General features: G+C 33.6%; 2 protein-coding genes across 2 annotated transcripts in view; both read left to right on the top strand.

The window, feature by feature from the left end:
• The first annotated feature begins 361 nt into the window (after positions 1-361).
• On the top strand, positions 362-4157 carry LOC143576691 (uncharacterized). The gene is made up of 5 exons (XM_077060727.1): positions 362-531; positions 1375-1872; positions 1960-2103; positions 2304-2776; positions 3449-4157. Exons 1-5 carry the CDS (start codon positions 420-422, stop codon positions 4064-4066), a joined length of 1845 nt encoding a protein of 614 aa, XP_076916842.1. The 5' UTR covers positions 362-419; the 3' UTR covers positions 4067-4157.
• Positions 4158-11603: 7446 nt separating this feature from the next.
• The window catches only part of LOC143576696 (uncharacterized), a 29140-nt gene continuing 21045 nt past the window's right edge, over positions 11604-19698 (top strand). Inside the window, exons 1-2 of the mRNA XM_077060731.1 lie at positions 11604-12135; positions 12201-12344. Coding sequence (XP_076916846.1) covers positions 11604-12135; positions 12201-12344 — 676 coding nt within the window. The remainder of the gene's footprint in view (positions 12136-12200; positions 12345-19698) is intronic.

The raw sequence follows: 19698 nt of genomic DNA, 5'->3' as shown, positions 1-19698 counted from the left end.
ATCTGATAGGAAACATTATTAAACCGTCGAACAAGGTTGTTTTATTAGAAGAAGATTTAGTAGAAATATGGATGGGTCCCTCACTATTTTCAAAAATATGATCGATTTTCAAAAATCTATTGGCTTAAAAATCTCGTCGGATCTTTTCCCTCTACTTCGTCTAAGTCCAAATTTAATGAACTATTTTAAGAATATTTGAGAATTTAAGGCTATTTTATTTTTTTCTATCTTCTAAAAGGACCCTAAAAGGAGAATTTTCCCTAAATATTAATACTATTATAAAAAAATAATAAAATTAAGAAGGTGCTCTGCAGTTGACTTCACTTAAGATGAACTCCCTTCAAAGATCATAGCCAGGTACCATCTAGATGTTGTTGTGATTTGTTTCCAGTCAAACTTACTTGAAGTCGGTCGAAAAGATGAACAACAATTACCACCTCCAGCAGCAGCTGAACCATACAATCGTTCCCATTGTTTCGCCGCCGGTGCCGCCACCACCACCGAACCTACCTCGAGCTGATCTACTTGAAGGTAATAATATTTCTCAATTAATATTAGATTTTAGTAGCAGCTCGTGTGTAGTTTCTTTTGTACCTCAAGATCTCTTGCTAGGATTTTATACTGTCAATGGGTTTGTTAGAGATAGATAATATAGTGTTTAACAAAAAAAATACCACTCTTGTAACCAGCCATATATGGATACTGAAATCAAAATCACCAAATTATTTTTGGTAAACTGAAAAGTGGTCTAAATAAAAGTTTTAAAAGTAGATCAATTCTTTTATGGTAAACACTAAACACAAGAGTAAATGGGCAATCATTTCTACAAAGGAAGATATAATAAACTTCATTTTGAAACTTAAACGAATTAACAGGTCAACCCATTTTTCAGATGAGATTACCGGAAGAGAGTTATACTAGCGGACCGAAAACTGATTATTTTGTGTCGTGTTAGGAATTGAGGCCGCTAGTTTTTTTTGTATAAGTAATAATCTGTGATTTATTATTATTATTATTATTATTATTATTATTATTTTTACAAAAATGGGTTTTTTTTTTTGGAAAATCCATGGTGACAATAGGGTGGGTGGTTCTTATGTTGGAGTTTTTGTCTTTTCACAATTGGAGTCGCTATTTCAGATGCCGATTTCACTATATGATTACTTCAGTAGCAAAAAGTTAAAATTTCGTGAACTTCAACCCGACTAGTGAATTCGCTATTTGAGTTAGCAACTTCAACTCTGAAGCCACTATCTTATATAACGACATAATCTGGGTTAACCCTTTTTTTTTTGAAAAAGGAATCAGTATCATGAAAGCTAAACATAGGTGAAAGTGATACCATTTTTTTATGAAATTGTGTTGCAATTTAAGGACGAAGAGCAGACTACATCAAGGTTGCCGTTCCACTATATGAAGCAGCAATCAAAGGAGATTGGAAGACTGCTAAACCCATTCTTGAGAACCAAAAAGAGTTTACACGTTTTGCCATCACCGAAAACTATGAAACAGTGCTTCACGTTGCAGCATCAGCAGAAAGCACTAACGCAGTTGAAGAATTTGTGACAAATCTAGTACCTATGATGGAAAAAAAGGATTTAGAGCTACAGAATAAAAATTACAATACTGCCCTTGCATTAGCTGCGGCAGCCGGAAATGTAAAAACAGCAATGATAATGGTGAAAAAAAATCCAGCCGTGACTGAAATTCCTGGTAACAATAGAATGATGCCACTCTATATGGCTGCCTTATTTGCAAAACCTGAAATGGTGAGGTACTTGTATGGTATCTCTAAGAAAATGGGGGGTGATTTTTGGGACCATGATAATCGCGGTTGGGTGTTACAAAAATGTGTTGAAGCTGATATCTTTGGTAAGAAGTTCTTACAACTTCGTGTGGTTTTTGTAATAGTGATTGTTTCTTTGTTACTTCATTAAGTGACCGTAAATTCATTTTTAGATGTTGCTCTAAAGATAGTTGATGATCGCCCGGAACTAACTGCCAAGAAGGGGTTACTTACTGAAGTTCTCTTAGCTTTGGCTCAGAAGACTCGCGCGCTTAAAGGGAAGAAAACAAATTTTGTCTTCCGAATCATTAAGTCGAGTAAGTATACGAGCTTTGAAGATTCTTACCATAGATATCAAGATTAGAGATATACGTATGATGAATATAATAAAGGCCCATGCAGCATACTACAGGCTTAAAAAATAATAATAATGAATATTTTGTTCTTGTCATCAACTATTAAGACTCTAAGAGTATCTTATATGAGGTTCTTCTTGGTTGTTTTTACGTTTTTGTAGTGTTACGTGTAAAGGTAGGGCCTGGTGAAAATGAAAGTGAAGCCCTTCAATTATTAAGAATAATTTGGGAAAAAGTTGCTGCAATGCCTAAGAGTGAGATTGATGACATAATCCGAGGGCCGTCGGTAAAGGTGGGAAATACAATAAAAGGCTACCCTTCCCGAGTGGTTTTTGTTGCGGCAAAAATGGGCAACACACGGTTTATAATTGAGCTCATTCGATCATATCCTGATCTCATATGGAAACAAGACGACAAAGGAAAAACTATATTTCACTTATCAATCAAACGTCGTCAAGCAAAGATCTATAACTTGTTATATGAGATTGGTGCAATGAAAGATTTAATAACTCCTATTAAAGATAAAAAGGGCAATAACATGTTGCATATGGTTGCAAAGAGTGCTAAGCAAAAACGCTTTCAAAATGTGTCGGGAGTTGCTTTACAAATGCAAAGAGAGCTGTTATGGTTCAAGGTACATCTTTCTTATTAAGCTTATCAAACATCATTCTTTCTTCATATGTTAAATATATTAAAATTAAAAAACTGGTCAAATAAAAAAAATCTAAGATAAACAGGAATCTCTAAAGCTGGTCGACGGGTCATGAATCGGGCAAACCAAAGTGCGTACAGTAGATATAAAAAAACCTGGTTGGTCCTGCCAACCCGGTTTATAACCCGACCCAACCAACCAGTTCGTATACCAATTTGTAGTCCTGTTCCCTGAAACTGATTTGTAACCGACCATATTAAGAAAAAAAAAGGGCCAAAAAACTAGCTTTTTATCCCAAACCTGTTCCAACGTGATCAAAACCTGTCCGTATAGAGTTAAAACATTCTTGTCTACAAACTGGTTTCCAACCCAATTATGTTTTGGCCAAACCGGTTTGGTTTTTTAAATCGATTTGTGCATGTCTAGTGTACAGTGCATAAAACCTTTTGAATCATTTTATTTAAAACCTTAGCTTAAAAACATTGTTTCCGTAGTCACATTTAATGTGTTAATTATTTATCCATTTTTAAAAATGCACAAATATTGTTTGTAATTATCTGAGTCGCATTGTAGACTTATATGTTTTGATCCATACCATTTTAACACGTGTAGGAAAAGAGTTTTGACTCGTTAAAATGGCTTAATAATTTGCAGGAGGTAGAACAAATGATCCCACCTCAATATAGACAAAGGAAGAACTTAGCTGGTGAAACACCACAAGACTTGTTTACCAAGAAACATGCTGAATTGGTAACCAAAGGTGAGGACTGGATGAAAAATACTGCATCTCAATGCATGGTGGTTGCAACCCTTATCACGACCATTGTATTTGCAGCTGCTTTTACACTTCCGGGTGGATACGACCAGGACACTGGCATTCCTTTTTTCCGCAAAGAACCGTCCCTTATTATTTTTGTGATCTCAGACGCAGTTTCTTTAATATCCTCATCAACCTCGATCCTCATGTTCTTATCTATCCTCACATCGCGTTATGCCGAACGCGATTTTTTGGAGTCGTTACCAAAAAAGCTTATGTTCGGTCTTGCAACGCTCTTTCTCTCTATTGTAACCATGATGGTCGCGTTTAGTGCGAGTTTCTTTGTACTTTATAATAAAAAAGTGAAATGGGTACCAATCACTATCACCGGTTTGGCTGGCATGCCAGTTATTTTGTTTGCTATACTGCAATTTCGTCTTCTAGGTGATGTTTTTGACTCAACATACCGATCTAGATATCTCTTTAAGCCCAAAAAACGTATTCTTTACTATTAAAATCATTGTATCATTTATTTTTCTTTTCTTCCAAGATTCGTGTACTTTTAAGACTCTTTTTAATATTTTGTCAATCCTAATTATATAAAATTATAATAGTAACTGAAGTTTGTTTTGGAACGTGAATGGCAAAATATATGATGTGTAGTTATAATTCAAGGGAACCCGACCTCAGTATATTCCAAAAAGTGTTGATATCGAAGAAGAATTCGTTTCCTGTATATTATTGTGATTGAATAATGAATTGAATAAATAACCATATAAATATGGTTATTTATGGAATTTAGAGACAAGTTAGGAGTGATTCGAGGAAAAGACAAAAGGAAAAAACCGTGCTCCAAGACCTTTAGTGAATAAATAAAATCTCAATACTCCCCTTAAGTTGGAGCGTGTAAATTCTTGACGTCCAACTTGTCAAGTAAAAAATCGAAGTTGCTATGCTTCAAGATCTTTAGTAAATAAACCTGTGATTTGAGACTATGTGTCAGTATTTAACCGTTTATTCACTACAGATATTCTTGAAGCATAGCAACTTCGATTTTACTTGACAAGTTGGACGTCAACACGTTCACGAACAAAACAAGAACCCATCTGAACATGCTTCGTGCGTTCATGAAACATGAGATCATTAGCTGTGTGACGTGTTGCCTGATTATTACAAAACTGAGCGGTTGGTTGATCCTGTGCTAAATCCAATTCTTTCAACAACTAACGCATCCATAGGAGCTCTCCCGCGGAGTCATTGTGCTAGTCCAACCTTGATGAAATTACGAGTGACAGAAACAGGGGGTGTTGTGGGGCAGCTGGAATTTTGTACTTAATAATTTTAATGTATTAAATTTGTTAAAATCAAGTTGCTTGCTTCGCATTATCCATGGCCTTCCGGAATTTGTCTTTTGCGCATTTTATTGTGGTAGGCAGATTTTAGCAATAAATAATTTGTATTGACCTTGAGTTGACTTGACATAATAAATTCAGGAGGAAGCCCATGAAACTGCATTAATGAGGATGAACACTGATGCTTGAGGCTTCATCGATCACTTCATTAATCGAAGGTATTTTCAAAATTACGTCTAGATGTTCTTGTGACATGCTAAATTACTTGTTAATAACTATAACATTGCAGCCGAAAAGATGAACAACTCAGGTACAAGCTCCAACCCTTCAAACCAACTCGTTCCAAATGTTTTGTGGCCAGTTTCACCGCGGGCGCCACCACCACCACCGCCGAACCTACCTCGTTCAGATAATAATCTACTTGAAGGTAACTTCTCAACTGTTATAGTAAAAATGAATTTTCTCTTGTGAGAGGTATCTTTACATAACTCTTGGAACAAAAGTATTAAAAGTAATCAATGGTGGGCCCAAGTGTTGTCGACTCGAGTTACCCACACCCCTTGAGTTTTTCTTCTTATAGTGTATATTCGATTCAATCCAGTGTATGCACGAGTTGAGAGTGGAATTGGAATGAATCATTGTGAGGTAATAAAAAAAAGGTATTTGGTAGGCAAATGAAATGAATCAGTGATTACATAAGGAATATCATTTCATCAAAACCATTCATTCTTACCACTCTTTCATTTTTCTTTTAAAAAATTTCATTCCTATTTCACCATATTTTAACAAAACGACATGATAACCACAAACCACCACCTAACAACATCCACCACCACCACTATCACCAATGTCACCACCTGACCACCACCACCATAGCTGCCACGTCGCCGTCATTACCACCTTATCACTAGCGCTACCACTGGCACCACTGTTCCCACTAGCACCACCACCATTGGTTGACCGCCCCGCCACCAACACCCCTGCCACCACCAATACCGTTGTCGTAGCCACCACCACCATTGTCACCGTTGTCGCAACTGTCACCATCACCACTGTCGCTATCTGACCTCCACTACCGTCGCCGCTTCCACCCTCGTCCCCGTATCACCAACACCATTGTCGCAATTTCCGTTTTCTTATTATAGTATTATATATATATATATATATATATATATATATATATATATATATATATATATATATATAATTGTCTACCATGAAATCCTATATGTCGCTCTCAGGTTGTTCCCTTCATTCTCTAGAGCCACCAGATTGCTTGATTTCTAAATGGAGGCTTCTCATGCATTTGATACGAATTCGCGGGTATGGGTCCCGGATAGTATTTAAATGGGTTATAACACCTCATTTATATGTGAAACTCTTTCATAATTAAACATTAATTTTCACGGGTCATGGGTCTCACCAAACCTGTATAACCCTTAAACGGGTTATAACATCTCATTTATTTGTGAAATAACCCCTTAATCATCAAAGAATAACTTCCACGGGTTATGGGTCTTACCAAACCCTAATAGCCTCAAATGGGTTATAAGATCTCATTTATTGGTAAACACTTTCTTCATGAAACCCTAATTTCGTTTATATTCTTTTATATATTCTCCAATGTTGGTCTATCATCTCCATCGCCGGTTAACTTCCGATACTATCCATCATCGTCAACTACATCAACGTCCCCTTTTTCATTAGACAAATATTTGTGTTCATGTTTGTTCATATAAAAAAATCAACATGCTCATGTTCGTATCTACACATATCAACTGAATAAGCCTAAACGCTAAAAATATAATAACAAACTAATATATATGTGTTAAATTAAAACAAAATTACATTAAAAAAAATAAATCATCATACAATAGCAAAACGATTAAAAAACAAAAACTTAAATAAACTCCCGTAACACGGGAGGATCAAACTAGTATATATATATATATATATATATATATAGGTAATGATCCTAAGAGAACTATTTAAAAATTGAGAACTTTGAGAACCATTTTAGACCACTAAAATACCTCAAAAAAATATGTAAAAAAGTTATTAAAAGAAAACAAAAATTTTTTAAAAAGTAAAAAAACCAAAATTCTTATATTTTATTCTAGTTCATAAAAAAAACACTTCGTATTTTACACATGTGTATAATTTCATTTAATCTTTAGTTACGTAATGTACACATATGTACATTATTATTTACCTTAATTGTATATATGCGTATAAAAATAAAATGTATGTACACATTATACATATATGTATAATTTAGCAATACCGAGACGTTTTTTTATGAAACCGGGATGATAAATAAAAATTTTAGTTTTTTTAGTTTTTTTTCATTTTTGCGTTTTTTTTGTTTTATGATTTTTTTTTAAATTTTGGGTTTTTTTTGTCTAAAATGGTTTTCATGGTTCTCAATTTGTAAATAGTTCTCACATGATCCTAATATATATATATATATATATATATATATATATATATATATATATATATATATATATATATATACATATGTGGTGAGGATTAGGGCTGTTCAAAAAGCTCGTGGCTCGAAGCTCGGGCTCGTGGCTCGCTCGATAAAGCTCGAATAAAATTAGCTAAAACGCTTGATTTGAAACATTCTCAGTTGAGTTGGCTCATTTTTGTAATCAAGCTCGGCTCGACCTAGGCTCGGCTCGTTGGCTCGATTTAAATCTCATTTAGCTTCAAATCAAGCTAGAGCCTTAGCTGAGATGCCTCGTTTAATTTCAAGCCCGAGCTCGAAACCACCCTGGCTCGACTCGGGCTCGACTTGTGAACAGCCCTAGTGAGGATCCTAAGAGAACTTTTGTAATTGAGAACTTTGAGATTCATTTTGAGCCACAAAAAAACCTCTTAAGAAATATTATAAAACGAAAAAAATGAACATTTTAAAAAAGTAAAAAAACCAAAAAATTTTATTTTTCCATCCTGGTTTCATAAAAAAAACTCTAATTATACACATATGTATATTTGTATTTAATCTCGATTTACATAATGTACACATATGTACATTATCATTTATCTTAATTGTATATATATGTATGAAGAATAACATGTATAAAACTAAAAAAATAAGTATTACACATATGTATAATTTTGCTAAACCGATTTTTTTTAAAAATTTTTTTTATGAAACTGGGATGCAAAATAAAAATTTTGGATTCTTTACATTTATTATTTCATGTTTTTTTTTATCTTTCTTTTATTTTTTTGTAAAGAGTTTTTTTTGTCTAAAATGGTTCTCAAAGTTCTCAATTTTAAAATAGTTCTCACATGATCCTAATTATATATATATATATATATATATATATAGGATTGATTTCTTTTGAGAACCGCTTTGAGCTTTAAGAACTCGAAAGAACTCAACGTAACAATTTTTTTTTTGAATTTTTTTTACACATGTATAATACGTAAGTGTAAGTAATGTACAAAACATTACCGTAATTTTTTACACACCGAATCGACTTATTACACATGTGTAACTAACATATAAACTTGTGTAATTATCAAAAATACTTATTCTCTCTCCTGATTCATTTTTTAATCAAATTTAATCTTAGCCACATATTCAAACTCATTTAATTAAATGTGTAGTCCAAAATTGAGTTCTTAAAGTTCTTACAACTCATCAAGTTCTCAAAATATCCCTTCCCTATATATATATATATATATGGTAAGGATCCTAAGAGAACCCTTTGCAAATTGAGAACTTTTGAGAACCATTTTGGACCACTAAAAATATCTTAAAAAAATATTTTAAAAAAATCATAAAACAAAAAATATTAAAAATTTTAAAAAAGTAAAATAACCAAAATTCTTATATTTCATTCCGGTTTCATTAAAAAAATAAAAAAAATAAAAAAAACAAAAAAAAATGTCGTATTATACACATGTGTATAATTTTATTTTTAGTTACGTAATATACACATATGTACAGTATCATTTATCTTAAATTATACACATGTGTAAAAAAACATGTAAATGTACATATATGTATATATTATACATATGTGTATATAATTTAGCTAAACCGAGTTTTTTTATGAAACCGGGATGATAAAATAAGAATTTTGGTTTTTTTTATTTTTGTGTTTTTTTTTTATTTTATGATTTTTTTTATTTTTGGGTTTTTTATGGTCCAAAATGGTTCTCATAGTTCTTAATTTTAAAAAGGTTCTCTCATGATCCTGATATATATATATATATGTAGAGAGAGAGAAAGAGCAAGGTTATAATAAAAAGTAAATATTTTTTAAAAAGTGTAGGAAGTAATTAAGAACATTAGATTAAATAAAACACATAAGGGTAGGATGGTAAACAATCTAATATTATAATAGGTATTAAAATTCATATTAATTGAACTTCCTATTTTTATGCTTAATTTAATAACATTTGAAAAAAACACCGATCTTACCATGATCATTTAAAACTACTTCCAATTTTATAATATCATCAATACTTAACCATATTGTGTTTATCTTTATCAATGGACCAAAACTAATAAAACCATTCTATTTGAACACATAACACAACACACAATACAAATCTTAGTTTGTTTATGTTAATCAAACTCAAAAACACACTACCAAGATCAATTATTTTTTTCAATCGACCATAATGGAAATATCCAACACTTTCAACTTAGAAACACAACACACCATTCGATTGATTGCTGTGTTTATGTTAACACTTACATAATAAATACCAATAACACACTACATTAAAATTAAATATAACACAATGATCTTGATTGAATTTAAAAAATTTTATAATCCACCATCGATCTCTTGCCCACACTCCCCAATTCCGTTTTCCAGTCAACACCTCCAAACCCGCCACCACAGTTGCCAACAAACACCGCCACTCGTTCAATTTGCTTGAATACGGGTGCCCTAAATTGATTTTAGAGTTATCAAATTGCAACCCATTTTTTAATAATCCGAAGCCAATAACTCAGTTTGCTCAACAATAACATCCCCACATGGTTGAATATCATCAAGATATGCACTATCCTTCATACAAGTTTGTGGTAGCAAGTGTTGAACAAGTTTTCAGATATGTGAGTTTACGAGCAAAGTGTTTTTTTTAAATACCCACAAGGCCGAGAAATCAGTAAATATTACCAGAGAAGGAGGCGATGACCGAAGGAAGAAAGAATGGTGGTTGTTGAGGGTGGTTCACGGTGGTGGTGATTTTTGGAAGTGTTTTGTGTTATGATATAGAAGTGTTTTCTCTCACATGTGTGCATAAGAAATTCCTATTTAATCTGTTTGTCTGTTTTGGAAGAGACCATAATGCCCTTTTGGGGAACAAAATATAATTAAAGAATAAAACACACAACATTTATAACTCATAATTAATCTTAACCATTAAAAGACTTGATCTAAGGGTCATAATTTCTTCCTACACTTTTTAGACACATCTCATTTTTTACAATAACCTCACCATATATATATATATATATATATATATATATATATATGAACGAAACCATAAAAATCTTACGTGTCGCGATGTGGTAGCTCCCCTCACCAGATTTGCTTGATTTTTAAATTGAAGTTTCTCATGCATTTGACCCGAATTCACGGGTATGGGTCTCATCAAACTTAGATATTTCTTAAACGAGTTATAACATCTCATTAAATTAAAAACTAATCTCACCAAATATTTGATATAAAAATCTTATAAAGTAGGGATATACTAAAAATTAATATCTTATTTAAAAAACGATATATATTATTTATAATTAAAAAACCAATTTAATAGTAAAAAAAATAAAACGGGTCTTGGGTCTCACCAAACTCATATAGCTTTTAAGCCGAGTTATACCATCTCATTTATTTGTGAAACAATTTATCATCAAACCATAAATATATTATTAACTATCATACAATAAAAAAATAAATATTAGAACAAATAATATAAAACAACCCCCGTAATACGAAGAATAAAAACTAGTGTGTGTGTGTGTGTATTGAGATAGGAGTATATTTATCATCTCTTTATCATTTTTGCGTGTTTTTATGGCTACCAAACAAACAATATAAAATAATAATTCATTTCATTATCATAGGTTTACTAAATAAGATAAATGAATGGTAAAAATCCATTGCATCCACTTGTCCATTCAAATCCCTCTTCTATTCCATCCCCCCTCCAATCCTCCATTCAATTACCCCCAACCAAACAGACCCTAACTCTGTAGTCTATTAATTTGGTTAGTCAATTTAAAAAGCTATATTGAGGAAAACTGTGTTTGATAAAACTGTTAGAATTAAAGGACATGACTACATCAAGGTTGGTGTTCTTGTGATTCCATTCCAGTTATGTTAATTACTAATCGTTGTGATATTGCAGTTGAAAAGATGAACAACGCAAGTACTGGCTATGATCATGCAATTCCAGCCAATCCCTTAAACCACCACACCCACCATCAGCAGCAACAAACTATCATTTTGATTCCAGAGCAGCTAGTTCCACCACCACCCACGCTTCCAACACCGAATCAACCTCGTTTTGATTTACTTGGTAATTTCTCATTGAGTGAAACTTTCTGTTACTCCTATATCGTGTAAGACATTCTTATAGGTGTTTTGATGTCTGTTCTTAAATAAATATCACATTTAATTAGAAACTCTAGCTGTTACACTTCTTTTGTTTGAAGTATCTCATGTTAAGTGTGACATGTAATAACCAAACAGAAGGTCATAGAGAAGACTACATCAAGGTTGGTGTTCTACTATACAAAGCAGGAATTAAAGGGGATTGGAAGGCCGCTAAAAGAATTCTTGACAAACAGCCAGATCTGTTACGTTTTGCTATCACCGAAAAATACGAAACGCTGCTTCACATTACAGCTTCAGCAGAAAACACCAAGGCTGTCAAAGCATTTGTGATAAATCTAGTAAATTTAATGGATAAAAAAGATTTGGAGCTACAGAATAGTGATCACAATACTGCCCTTAGTTTTGCAGCTGCAGCTGGAAATGTAGAGACATCAAAGACAATGGTGGAAAAAAACATGGGATTGATTGAGATCCCTAATAAAGACGGAATGATGCCACTCTATATGGCAACTAAGTTTGCAAAACATAAGATGGTGAGGTATTTGTATGGAAAGTCTAAGAATATGGCCGACGATTTTTGGACATATGCTAATCGTGGCTGGGTCCTTCAAAAGTGTGTTGAAGTTGAAATTTTTGGTAACTTTACAAGTTGGTATTTCTATAGAATTTCTCTTTTAAACTAACCATAAATTCTTTTGTAGATGTTGCCCTAAAAATAGTTACTGATCGCCCAGAACTAACTTTACAGAATGGGGTACTTACGAATGTTCTCTTAGCTATGGCACAGAACACTCATGCATTTAATGGAATAAGACCAAATGTTGTCTTCAGAATCATCAAGTCAAGTAACTATATGCGCCTTACTCAGTTGTCTTTGCTTCATTCAAATAAGTTAATTCTATTTAAAGTCAAAGTCCAGGTCAAAAATAAATTGGTTAAGGCTGATAAGTTAATTGTCTAAGGATAAGAGTCCATGTCTAAGCAAGAGTTAAGCGTGGCCTAGCTTATGCGGTTATTGAGTCATTAAAATACAGATTGAATTTCCTAGTTTAGGGTAGCTCGTTTGATCACGGTTTGTAAGCATAGTTAGGGGTTGAGAGTCTTTGTAATGTGTGATTTTATTATTTCGTCATATTTATAAAAGGATTCCTAGTAGTTAAAACAAAATACAGAGTGCTGTCTTTGTTTTTCCAGTGCTGGTTTCCTAACATTGATATAAGAGAAATAAAGACCAAGGTTAGAAGTGAAGATAAATCAATAATCATCAAGGAGAAGAAACTGTAAGCGGTTCAAACAGTTGCAATGGTTGTGATCTATGAGAGATCACTCAGAAGATTTGTGCGAGACAGATTTTAATCGTGAGATAGAACATGATGTTAGGAGAGGCAATGCGGATACGTCAACACACACACACAAATGATAAACACGCAGAAACGAAAATATAAACAACACAAGAATTGTAACGTGGTTTGGTCCCTGAGGAGGACCTAAATCCACGAACTACAACTAGGTTTTTTTTCTTATTAGCACAGAACCAAGATTGCAGTTACGTGATGGAATATACATACTAAACAACATTACGGTTAAACACAACTAGGAACCAAAATCGGGTCTCCTATTAAAACCGGCAAAAGGGATTTCATAAACCAGTAATATCCCACTTGAAGGCATTGTGATAAATTCCAGCCCGCCATCCAAGCAAACAACAATCCCTATCACCTAGTAACTCTAGTATTTGGTAAGAGAAATCCTCTAAACCGTTCTTTCTAAAAACAAGCTAATACTTCAAATAATATAAGTCATCCAAGCTTACAGTTCCAAAAAACAAGCTAAGATTTTAAAAATCCACTTAGTTGCAGCAGCCTTTGCATCTGCTTCCCGAAAGGCCCATTGAAGCTCTAAGGGGCTTTAATCAAGTCATCTCTCAACGGCTCTCACTTACTCGCACTACTGGCTCAAATGACTTCAAGAGGTTAAACATTCTCCAAATACAAGTAATCGAGAAACTTTACCATTCATATTTCGGGTCTTCAAAACCTAACAATGATTTTAAGTCTACCCGGAACATGCCTCATGCTCCCAATATTCCTAAAACCCATGACCTGGTTTAAATCTATAAACATGCTAAACTAACATCCACGCATCACTTGGATTAACACTTGCAAAATGAATCCACTTAGCTCTACCAGATTCAGTGAGACAAACTTTACTACTCGGAAGTTGGTTCGCTTCCTCCAGCAGTAATAAACCTTTACCTTCCTAAAGTCATCATCCAAAAGATTCTCCAATGTTTCATTGAAGTGAGTAACAAGAAATGAACCATACTCGTATCTTGAACCCAAGAGTCTTCACTTCCTTACCCGGAACATGCCTCATGCTCCCAATATTCCTAAAACCCATGACCTGGTTTACATCTATAAACATGCTAAACTAACATCTACGCATCACTTGGATTAACACTTGCAAAATGAATCCACTTAGCTTTACCAGATTCAGTGAGACAAACTTTACTACTCGGAAGTTGGTTCGCTTCCTCCAACAGTAATAAACCTTTACCTTCCTAAAGTCATCATCCAAAAGATTCTCCAATGTTTCATTGAAGTGAGTAACAAGAAATGAACCATACTCGTATCTTGAACCCAAGAGTCTTCACTTCCTTCACTAGGTCATGACGCATCAACACAGACACATCATCAAAGTAGAAATTCAAATCATATGGGCATCAACTCTTCAAATGTCCTTCCTCCATGCAGCCCAACATGTCAACTATGCCCAACTCCCATTGCCCCTATAATCTCAACTCATGCCAAAAAAAAACTCCATGAGATGAATCCCAATCGTACTAGTAACACCACGACTTTAAACGGAATACGTTTAGGTGGTACGTACATATCACTCATAAGCTCGTAACACTATTAAGGTGACAATAATCATAGGTATTCCATTTCACAGAGTAGCAAGTACAAAATTTCTCATAATTGAAAAAAACAAACAAAGAACATTTTATCGGGTAATACATAAGTCTTATTTAATATATCCCGAGGTAAACTAATTGTCTTCGTCCTTAGAACATTATCGGGTTTAACCTGCAACACGTTTACAATAATATATCATTGTCAACACGTATATTGGTGAGATTCAATAAGTTGGTACACATATAATATAAAAATGTTTGTCGATTCACCTGTCATAAATGTAATATATTCAAAAATAAAGTAAATGAAATGCAACCAAAATAACGCCCCAACATAGGGGATTTATAACGATACAACCATTCTTTACAACCGAAGTTGAAGGATAGGTAGCGCATGTACGTCGCGTCGGACCCTCCCACTTTGATGTTTGATGTACTAACCATAAAGCGATAAACACATTACACATTTAACATGTATAGTCATTATAAACAATATGAAAGAAATATTATTAACATGCATGCCATAATTGTGAACCAGTTTGTAAACAATGGACATGAAATAACGAGAAAACATGATAACGTGTTACACCCCAAAAACGCTAAAAATATGAAAATGGGTTATGAAATTCACTTGATAAAGTTGAGCGGACACAAGATAAAATTAAGCATTTAAGCAAGCTAAATCGGACGAGTTCGGTTCGACAAGCAATCCTAGAAAATATTTCTAGGTTCAATATAGGATTCAAGAAAATAAACGCATATGAAAGACTTAGGAGATTCGGTTCATAGTTTAACGTTTTAAACCTTTAAAGAAAAAAATACATGTTTACTCTAAAATTGTATTTTTAGAGTTTCCGCCTTAAAGTTTATAAGTAGGTTAATTTTAGTTTTCTATAAAAAGTTGGGTTATAATATTTCTTAATTTTGTTATTAAGCCGGGCTTGTTACAAGTAAAAATCCCACATGGACCCAAATCGAGTTTAAGCGAGTGGTTCGTTTCCGATCAGACTCTAACTCAACTTTTATGTTAGGTTCGTTTCCGTCTTGTTAAAATTATTATTATTGAGTTGATGAGATGAAAATAACCAGTTTTTAGATGTTAGAAAAAAAAACTAAACCGAATTGAATACGTGCATAAGTGATACAAGATCATTTTTGATAAACTAACACTATTGTTAAATTAATTTTTAACATTGCTTCAAGTTTTAAATGACTCGAACACGCAAGGAAAAATATAATTTAACATTCTCGGAAGAAGAATTAAGATAATAAAAAAAAGGTCTTGAACTTTAATGGTTGACTCTATGAAGTCAATGTAGGTAAAAATCACCAAAATAAGAGAATAACAACAATGCTTTGTAAATTGAGTTGCGGAAATATAAAATGAGAAGGAAAAAAGCTCTATTTATAAGTGAATTGAGCTAGAGTTGTTTAGGGGTGAGCAAAAAACGGTTTGGAACCGCTAGAACCAAGGAACCGGAACCGAACCGGTGTTTCAGAACCGCTAACCTGTTTTACGACAAAATAGCAAAAGACGTCCTTTTATGTTTAAACGTTTTTCAATGGATGTCATTTAGCAAAAGAAATGGCAGAAAACGTATTTCATGTTTCAATTCCGTTCATGTTACGTCATTTGGCACTAACCAAGTTAATTTTTTTTGTTAAAACTTGTCACGTGCAAGACACATGGGGTAAATTTGTAATTTAACAATCAATTTAAAAAAATATAATATTTATTACACACACCTTATCTATACTATATATAATATAGGAGTGAGGGACCTCTTAAATTTTAAGAGGTACCACTTTTGTTGTGTATTATACAAGTAGCAATGCATATAATTTTAAGAATGTAGGGGTAAAATAGTATTTGTCTATTCAAAAGTAATATATAATAATGGTCCTTCTTCAATAAAGTTTTGTTAATATATTAAATACTTACACATTTTCCCCCTAATTATTAACCAACCACCCCACGACATTTTAACGGCCGTAACTTTTTCACACGCTAATATTTTTTCTAAAAAATTACACCATAAACACGAGCATTTTATTATCTCTAATTTGAGTATGATATTGCTATAGGTTATTAATTTTTAAAAACTAACATGTTACATGATTACCGGTTATTACTGGCAATGGTTCGGACATGTTTAGGGTAATGGTGTTAGAACGGGTTTGGGTTGGAACAAGTTCATACAAAAACGGTTAATTTAGTTCATGTTGAGATGGGTTTAGATCGAAAGGGTTCTTGTCAAAACGGGTTTCGGGTTAAAACATTTTCGGGTCGGAACATGTCCGTCAAAAAGGATTTGGATAAAAATAGTTTATTTGAAATTATTGTACATTTCATATTTGCTTCTTACTTGTGGGCACTTGTTATGCGCGTCCAATCATCAGTTACGTGGATGACATTGTTTATACATACCGGGTTACTCGCGTATAAGCATTATGTGGCGCGATTACTGGCACCGGTTACACGCCCGATGCCACGTTAAACGCCTACCACCGTCGGGTTATGCACGTACCGTTGCGAGGTTACAAGCGTACTAAAATGGCTAGTTTAACATTATATATTATAGTGTTAGTATAATACAAACACACAAAATAATTGAACAAATGGTCGTAGATGAACGTCGTCGCCGCCGCCACCGTTTCATACGAATCGCCACCGCCACCGCCATCATCTCAGACGAACACCATGGAGACCACCAACAATCTGAACAAAACCCAGTCTCCGCTGATGACTTGGGTTTCGAGCCAAAGAGATATTTGAGTTCGATTTCCTTCAAATTGATAGCCCCAAATTAAAATAAAGCCGGATCTGAGTTCGATTTTTTGCTTGTGGGGTTTGACAATACAACTGGAAAACGGTTGGTAGCATTTGGGGTTGGAGCTTCCGACTCGTTTTTCGAATCTAATCAGCGGCATCTCTATAACAAAGATGCCTTGTTCTTGGGTGGTGTTAAGATCGCGGTGGTGGCGGCGGCCTTGACCGGTGATTTTATGGAAGAAAAAATAGAAAAATATGGATGAGAGAGCATGGTGACGCCGCCGAAACAACGAGGGACCCTATGTCACCACCGTCACCGTCTCCGTCACCGCGAATGGCTCTTGGCTCAACCGGACCTGCTAACCACCACCAGTGTTGCATTCTTTAATAATCAAACATGGCGGATCTGGTGAATTAGCCCTAATTTGGGTTGCCGATCGATGTTGTAGTGTTGGGTTTTGAGATCTTTGGCAATGGTGGGTTGACAGTGTTAGTTGATTGAGGTTGTGTGGTGGAGCGTGTTTGTTGAGGAAAAAGTTTGGCGACGACAATGGCTGGTTGTAATGGTGGTGGCCTTGAATTGGCTGGGATGGCCTTGAACCAGAATAGGTGACCAAGGATGGTTGTTTAGTTGGTGATGGTGGCGGTTGTTGTTTTGGTTTTGGTGGTGTTTGGGATTCCTTATTTTTACCTCCTTATAACTTATCAACTTTTGTAAGTTAATAATCCACCATCACCACCCACCCCATCTTTCTACAACCATGTTTGGGATTCTTTATTTACACCTCCTTTTGACTAAAATAAAGAGTTTTTGATAAGTTATACTTTTCTAACTTATCAAAACTCCTTTTTCCTTTTTTAAAAACATAAAAAAGTTACATTACCCAAACACCTTTTTAGTAGGAAGATGGGGTGGGTGGTGATGGTGGATTATTGTAGGGGGAGAGAGAGAGGGAGATAGAGAGATTATTTTTTTAATTATATATGTTTTAGTATTAATCATTAAATAAATGTGTGAATTTACCACACTGTCCTCATGTGCAAAGTACATGGTCATATTTAAAAAAAAATAAAAATTAACTGGGTTAGTGCTAAATGACGTAACATGAATGGAATTTGAAACATGAAATACGTTTTCTGTCATTTCTTTTGCTAAAGGACGTCCACTGAAAAAACGTTTAAACATAAAGGACGTCTTTTGCTATTTTGTCCCTGTTTTACCTTATGGTTCTCGGTTTTCAGAATTAGCATTAAACGGTTTGCGGTTCGGTTCCGGATAAAACCGGCGATTCTAGACTTGGAATCAAAATACCGGAATATTAAAAACGTTTTAACTAAATTTACCAATCCTCAATTTTTATAGAGTAACTTATTATCCGACATCCATTCAATCATTCTTTATTTCAAATCTTCTTTCTTTGCGTTCAAGACTTAGCAACCATGATTAATTTTGATTTAAGGTATCAAGGTAATTTTAAAAAATAAAATGATATGATCTTCCTTTAATCTATCGTTGCTAGTGATTTTTTTAACTTCAACAATTAGGTTTTAATCAAAAATATAACAGATGTTCATATTGTAATCTAAATTAATTTCATCATGAAAAAAGACATACAATTATATAAACTTGTTTTGTAATTTGCAAAGTTTGCACAACTCATTTAATAAATATACAACGGAACCGGTTCTGGCGAGAGCCGATTAGCGAGAACCGACTTTGCGGATTCTGGAACCGCACCGGTTTACTATAAAAGGTTCCGGTTCCGGTTATAATTTTCAGTCATTTTCGGTTCTGGTTCGGTTCTCGCGGTTCTGAACCGTTGCACAACCCTAGAGTTGTTACAATTAGATTAAATTAGTCAAAAATGTTTAATGGAGTTGAATACCTTTCAAAACCTTGAATTGATCATAAAAATTGAGTTGAAACATACAAATTATATTTAAACAAGTTTATTATCATTATAAGGAGTGTTTCACCAAAACTAAAATAGAGTAGGAAAATATTTTTCATCTTTTAAAAATTTACTTTAGGTAAAAAAAATGTGACATAATTAAATTAAAAAAATGTACTTTTGTTATGCATAAATAATGTTATTATATGACATTTGAATTACGAAAAAAATATGAGTGTTATAAATTTTATATATATATATATATATATATATATATATATATACTAGTAACGATTAATATTATTAAATAACTTTAAGAAAAATTATTACATATGGAATATGTAACATATGGTTATATGTATAACTAAATGGATCGGTTTGAATAATAAATCGGGTGATGTATCGAGTTTGAATATTAACGAATGTTACAATACTTCCCTAGCAAATGATTTCACCCTACACAAGATCTCTCGTCTCCTTAAATGTTGTACCAGTGATCACTACGAAACAAGATATAACTTCACAATTCCAAACGAACAAGAAGTAATAATCATAATTTCAAACCAAGTAACTTGTAGACGGTTATAAAAGCAATAGAGCTTTCATGGAAAGCAAGCTAT

This window comes from Bidens hawaiensis, unplaced genomic scaffold, assembly GCF_021521415.1.
Source record: "Bidens hawaiensis isolate Kalapana, Puna unplaced genomic scaffold, B.hawaiensis_p1.1 tig00028269_1, whole genome shotgun sequence".
NCBI classification, from domain to species: Eukaryota; Viridiplantae; Streptophyta; class Magnoliopsida; order Asterales; family Asteraceae; genus Bidens; species Bidens hawaiensis.
Note: the sequence above shows the minus strand (reverse complement) of the source record. Positions and strands in the feature narration are given on the sequence as shown.

What these genes read in the sequence shown, in the direction of transcription:
- LOC143576691 (XM_077060727.1), top strand. Translation starts at nt 420, where the DNA reads ATGAACAACAATTACCACCTCCAGCAGCAGCTGAACCATACAATCGTT. An exon ending in TCGAGCTGATCTACTTGAAG is followed by an intron (nt 532 to 1,374) that starts GTAATAATATTT and finishes TTGCAATTTAAG; the next exon opens with GACGAAGAGCAGACTACATC. An exon ending in TGTTGAAGCTGATATCTTTG is followed by an intron (nt 1,873 to 1,959) that starts GTAAGAAGTTCT and finishes ATTCATTTTTAG; the next exon opens with ATGTTGCTCTAAAGATAGTT.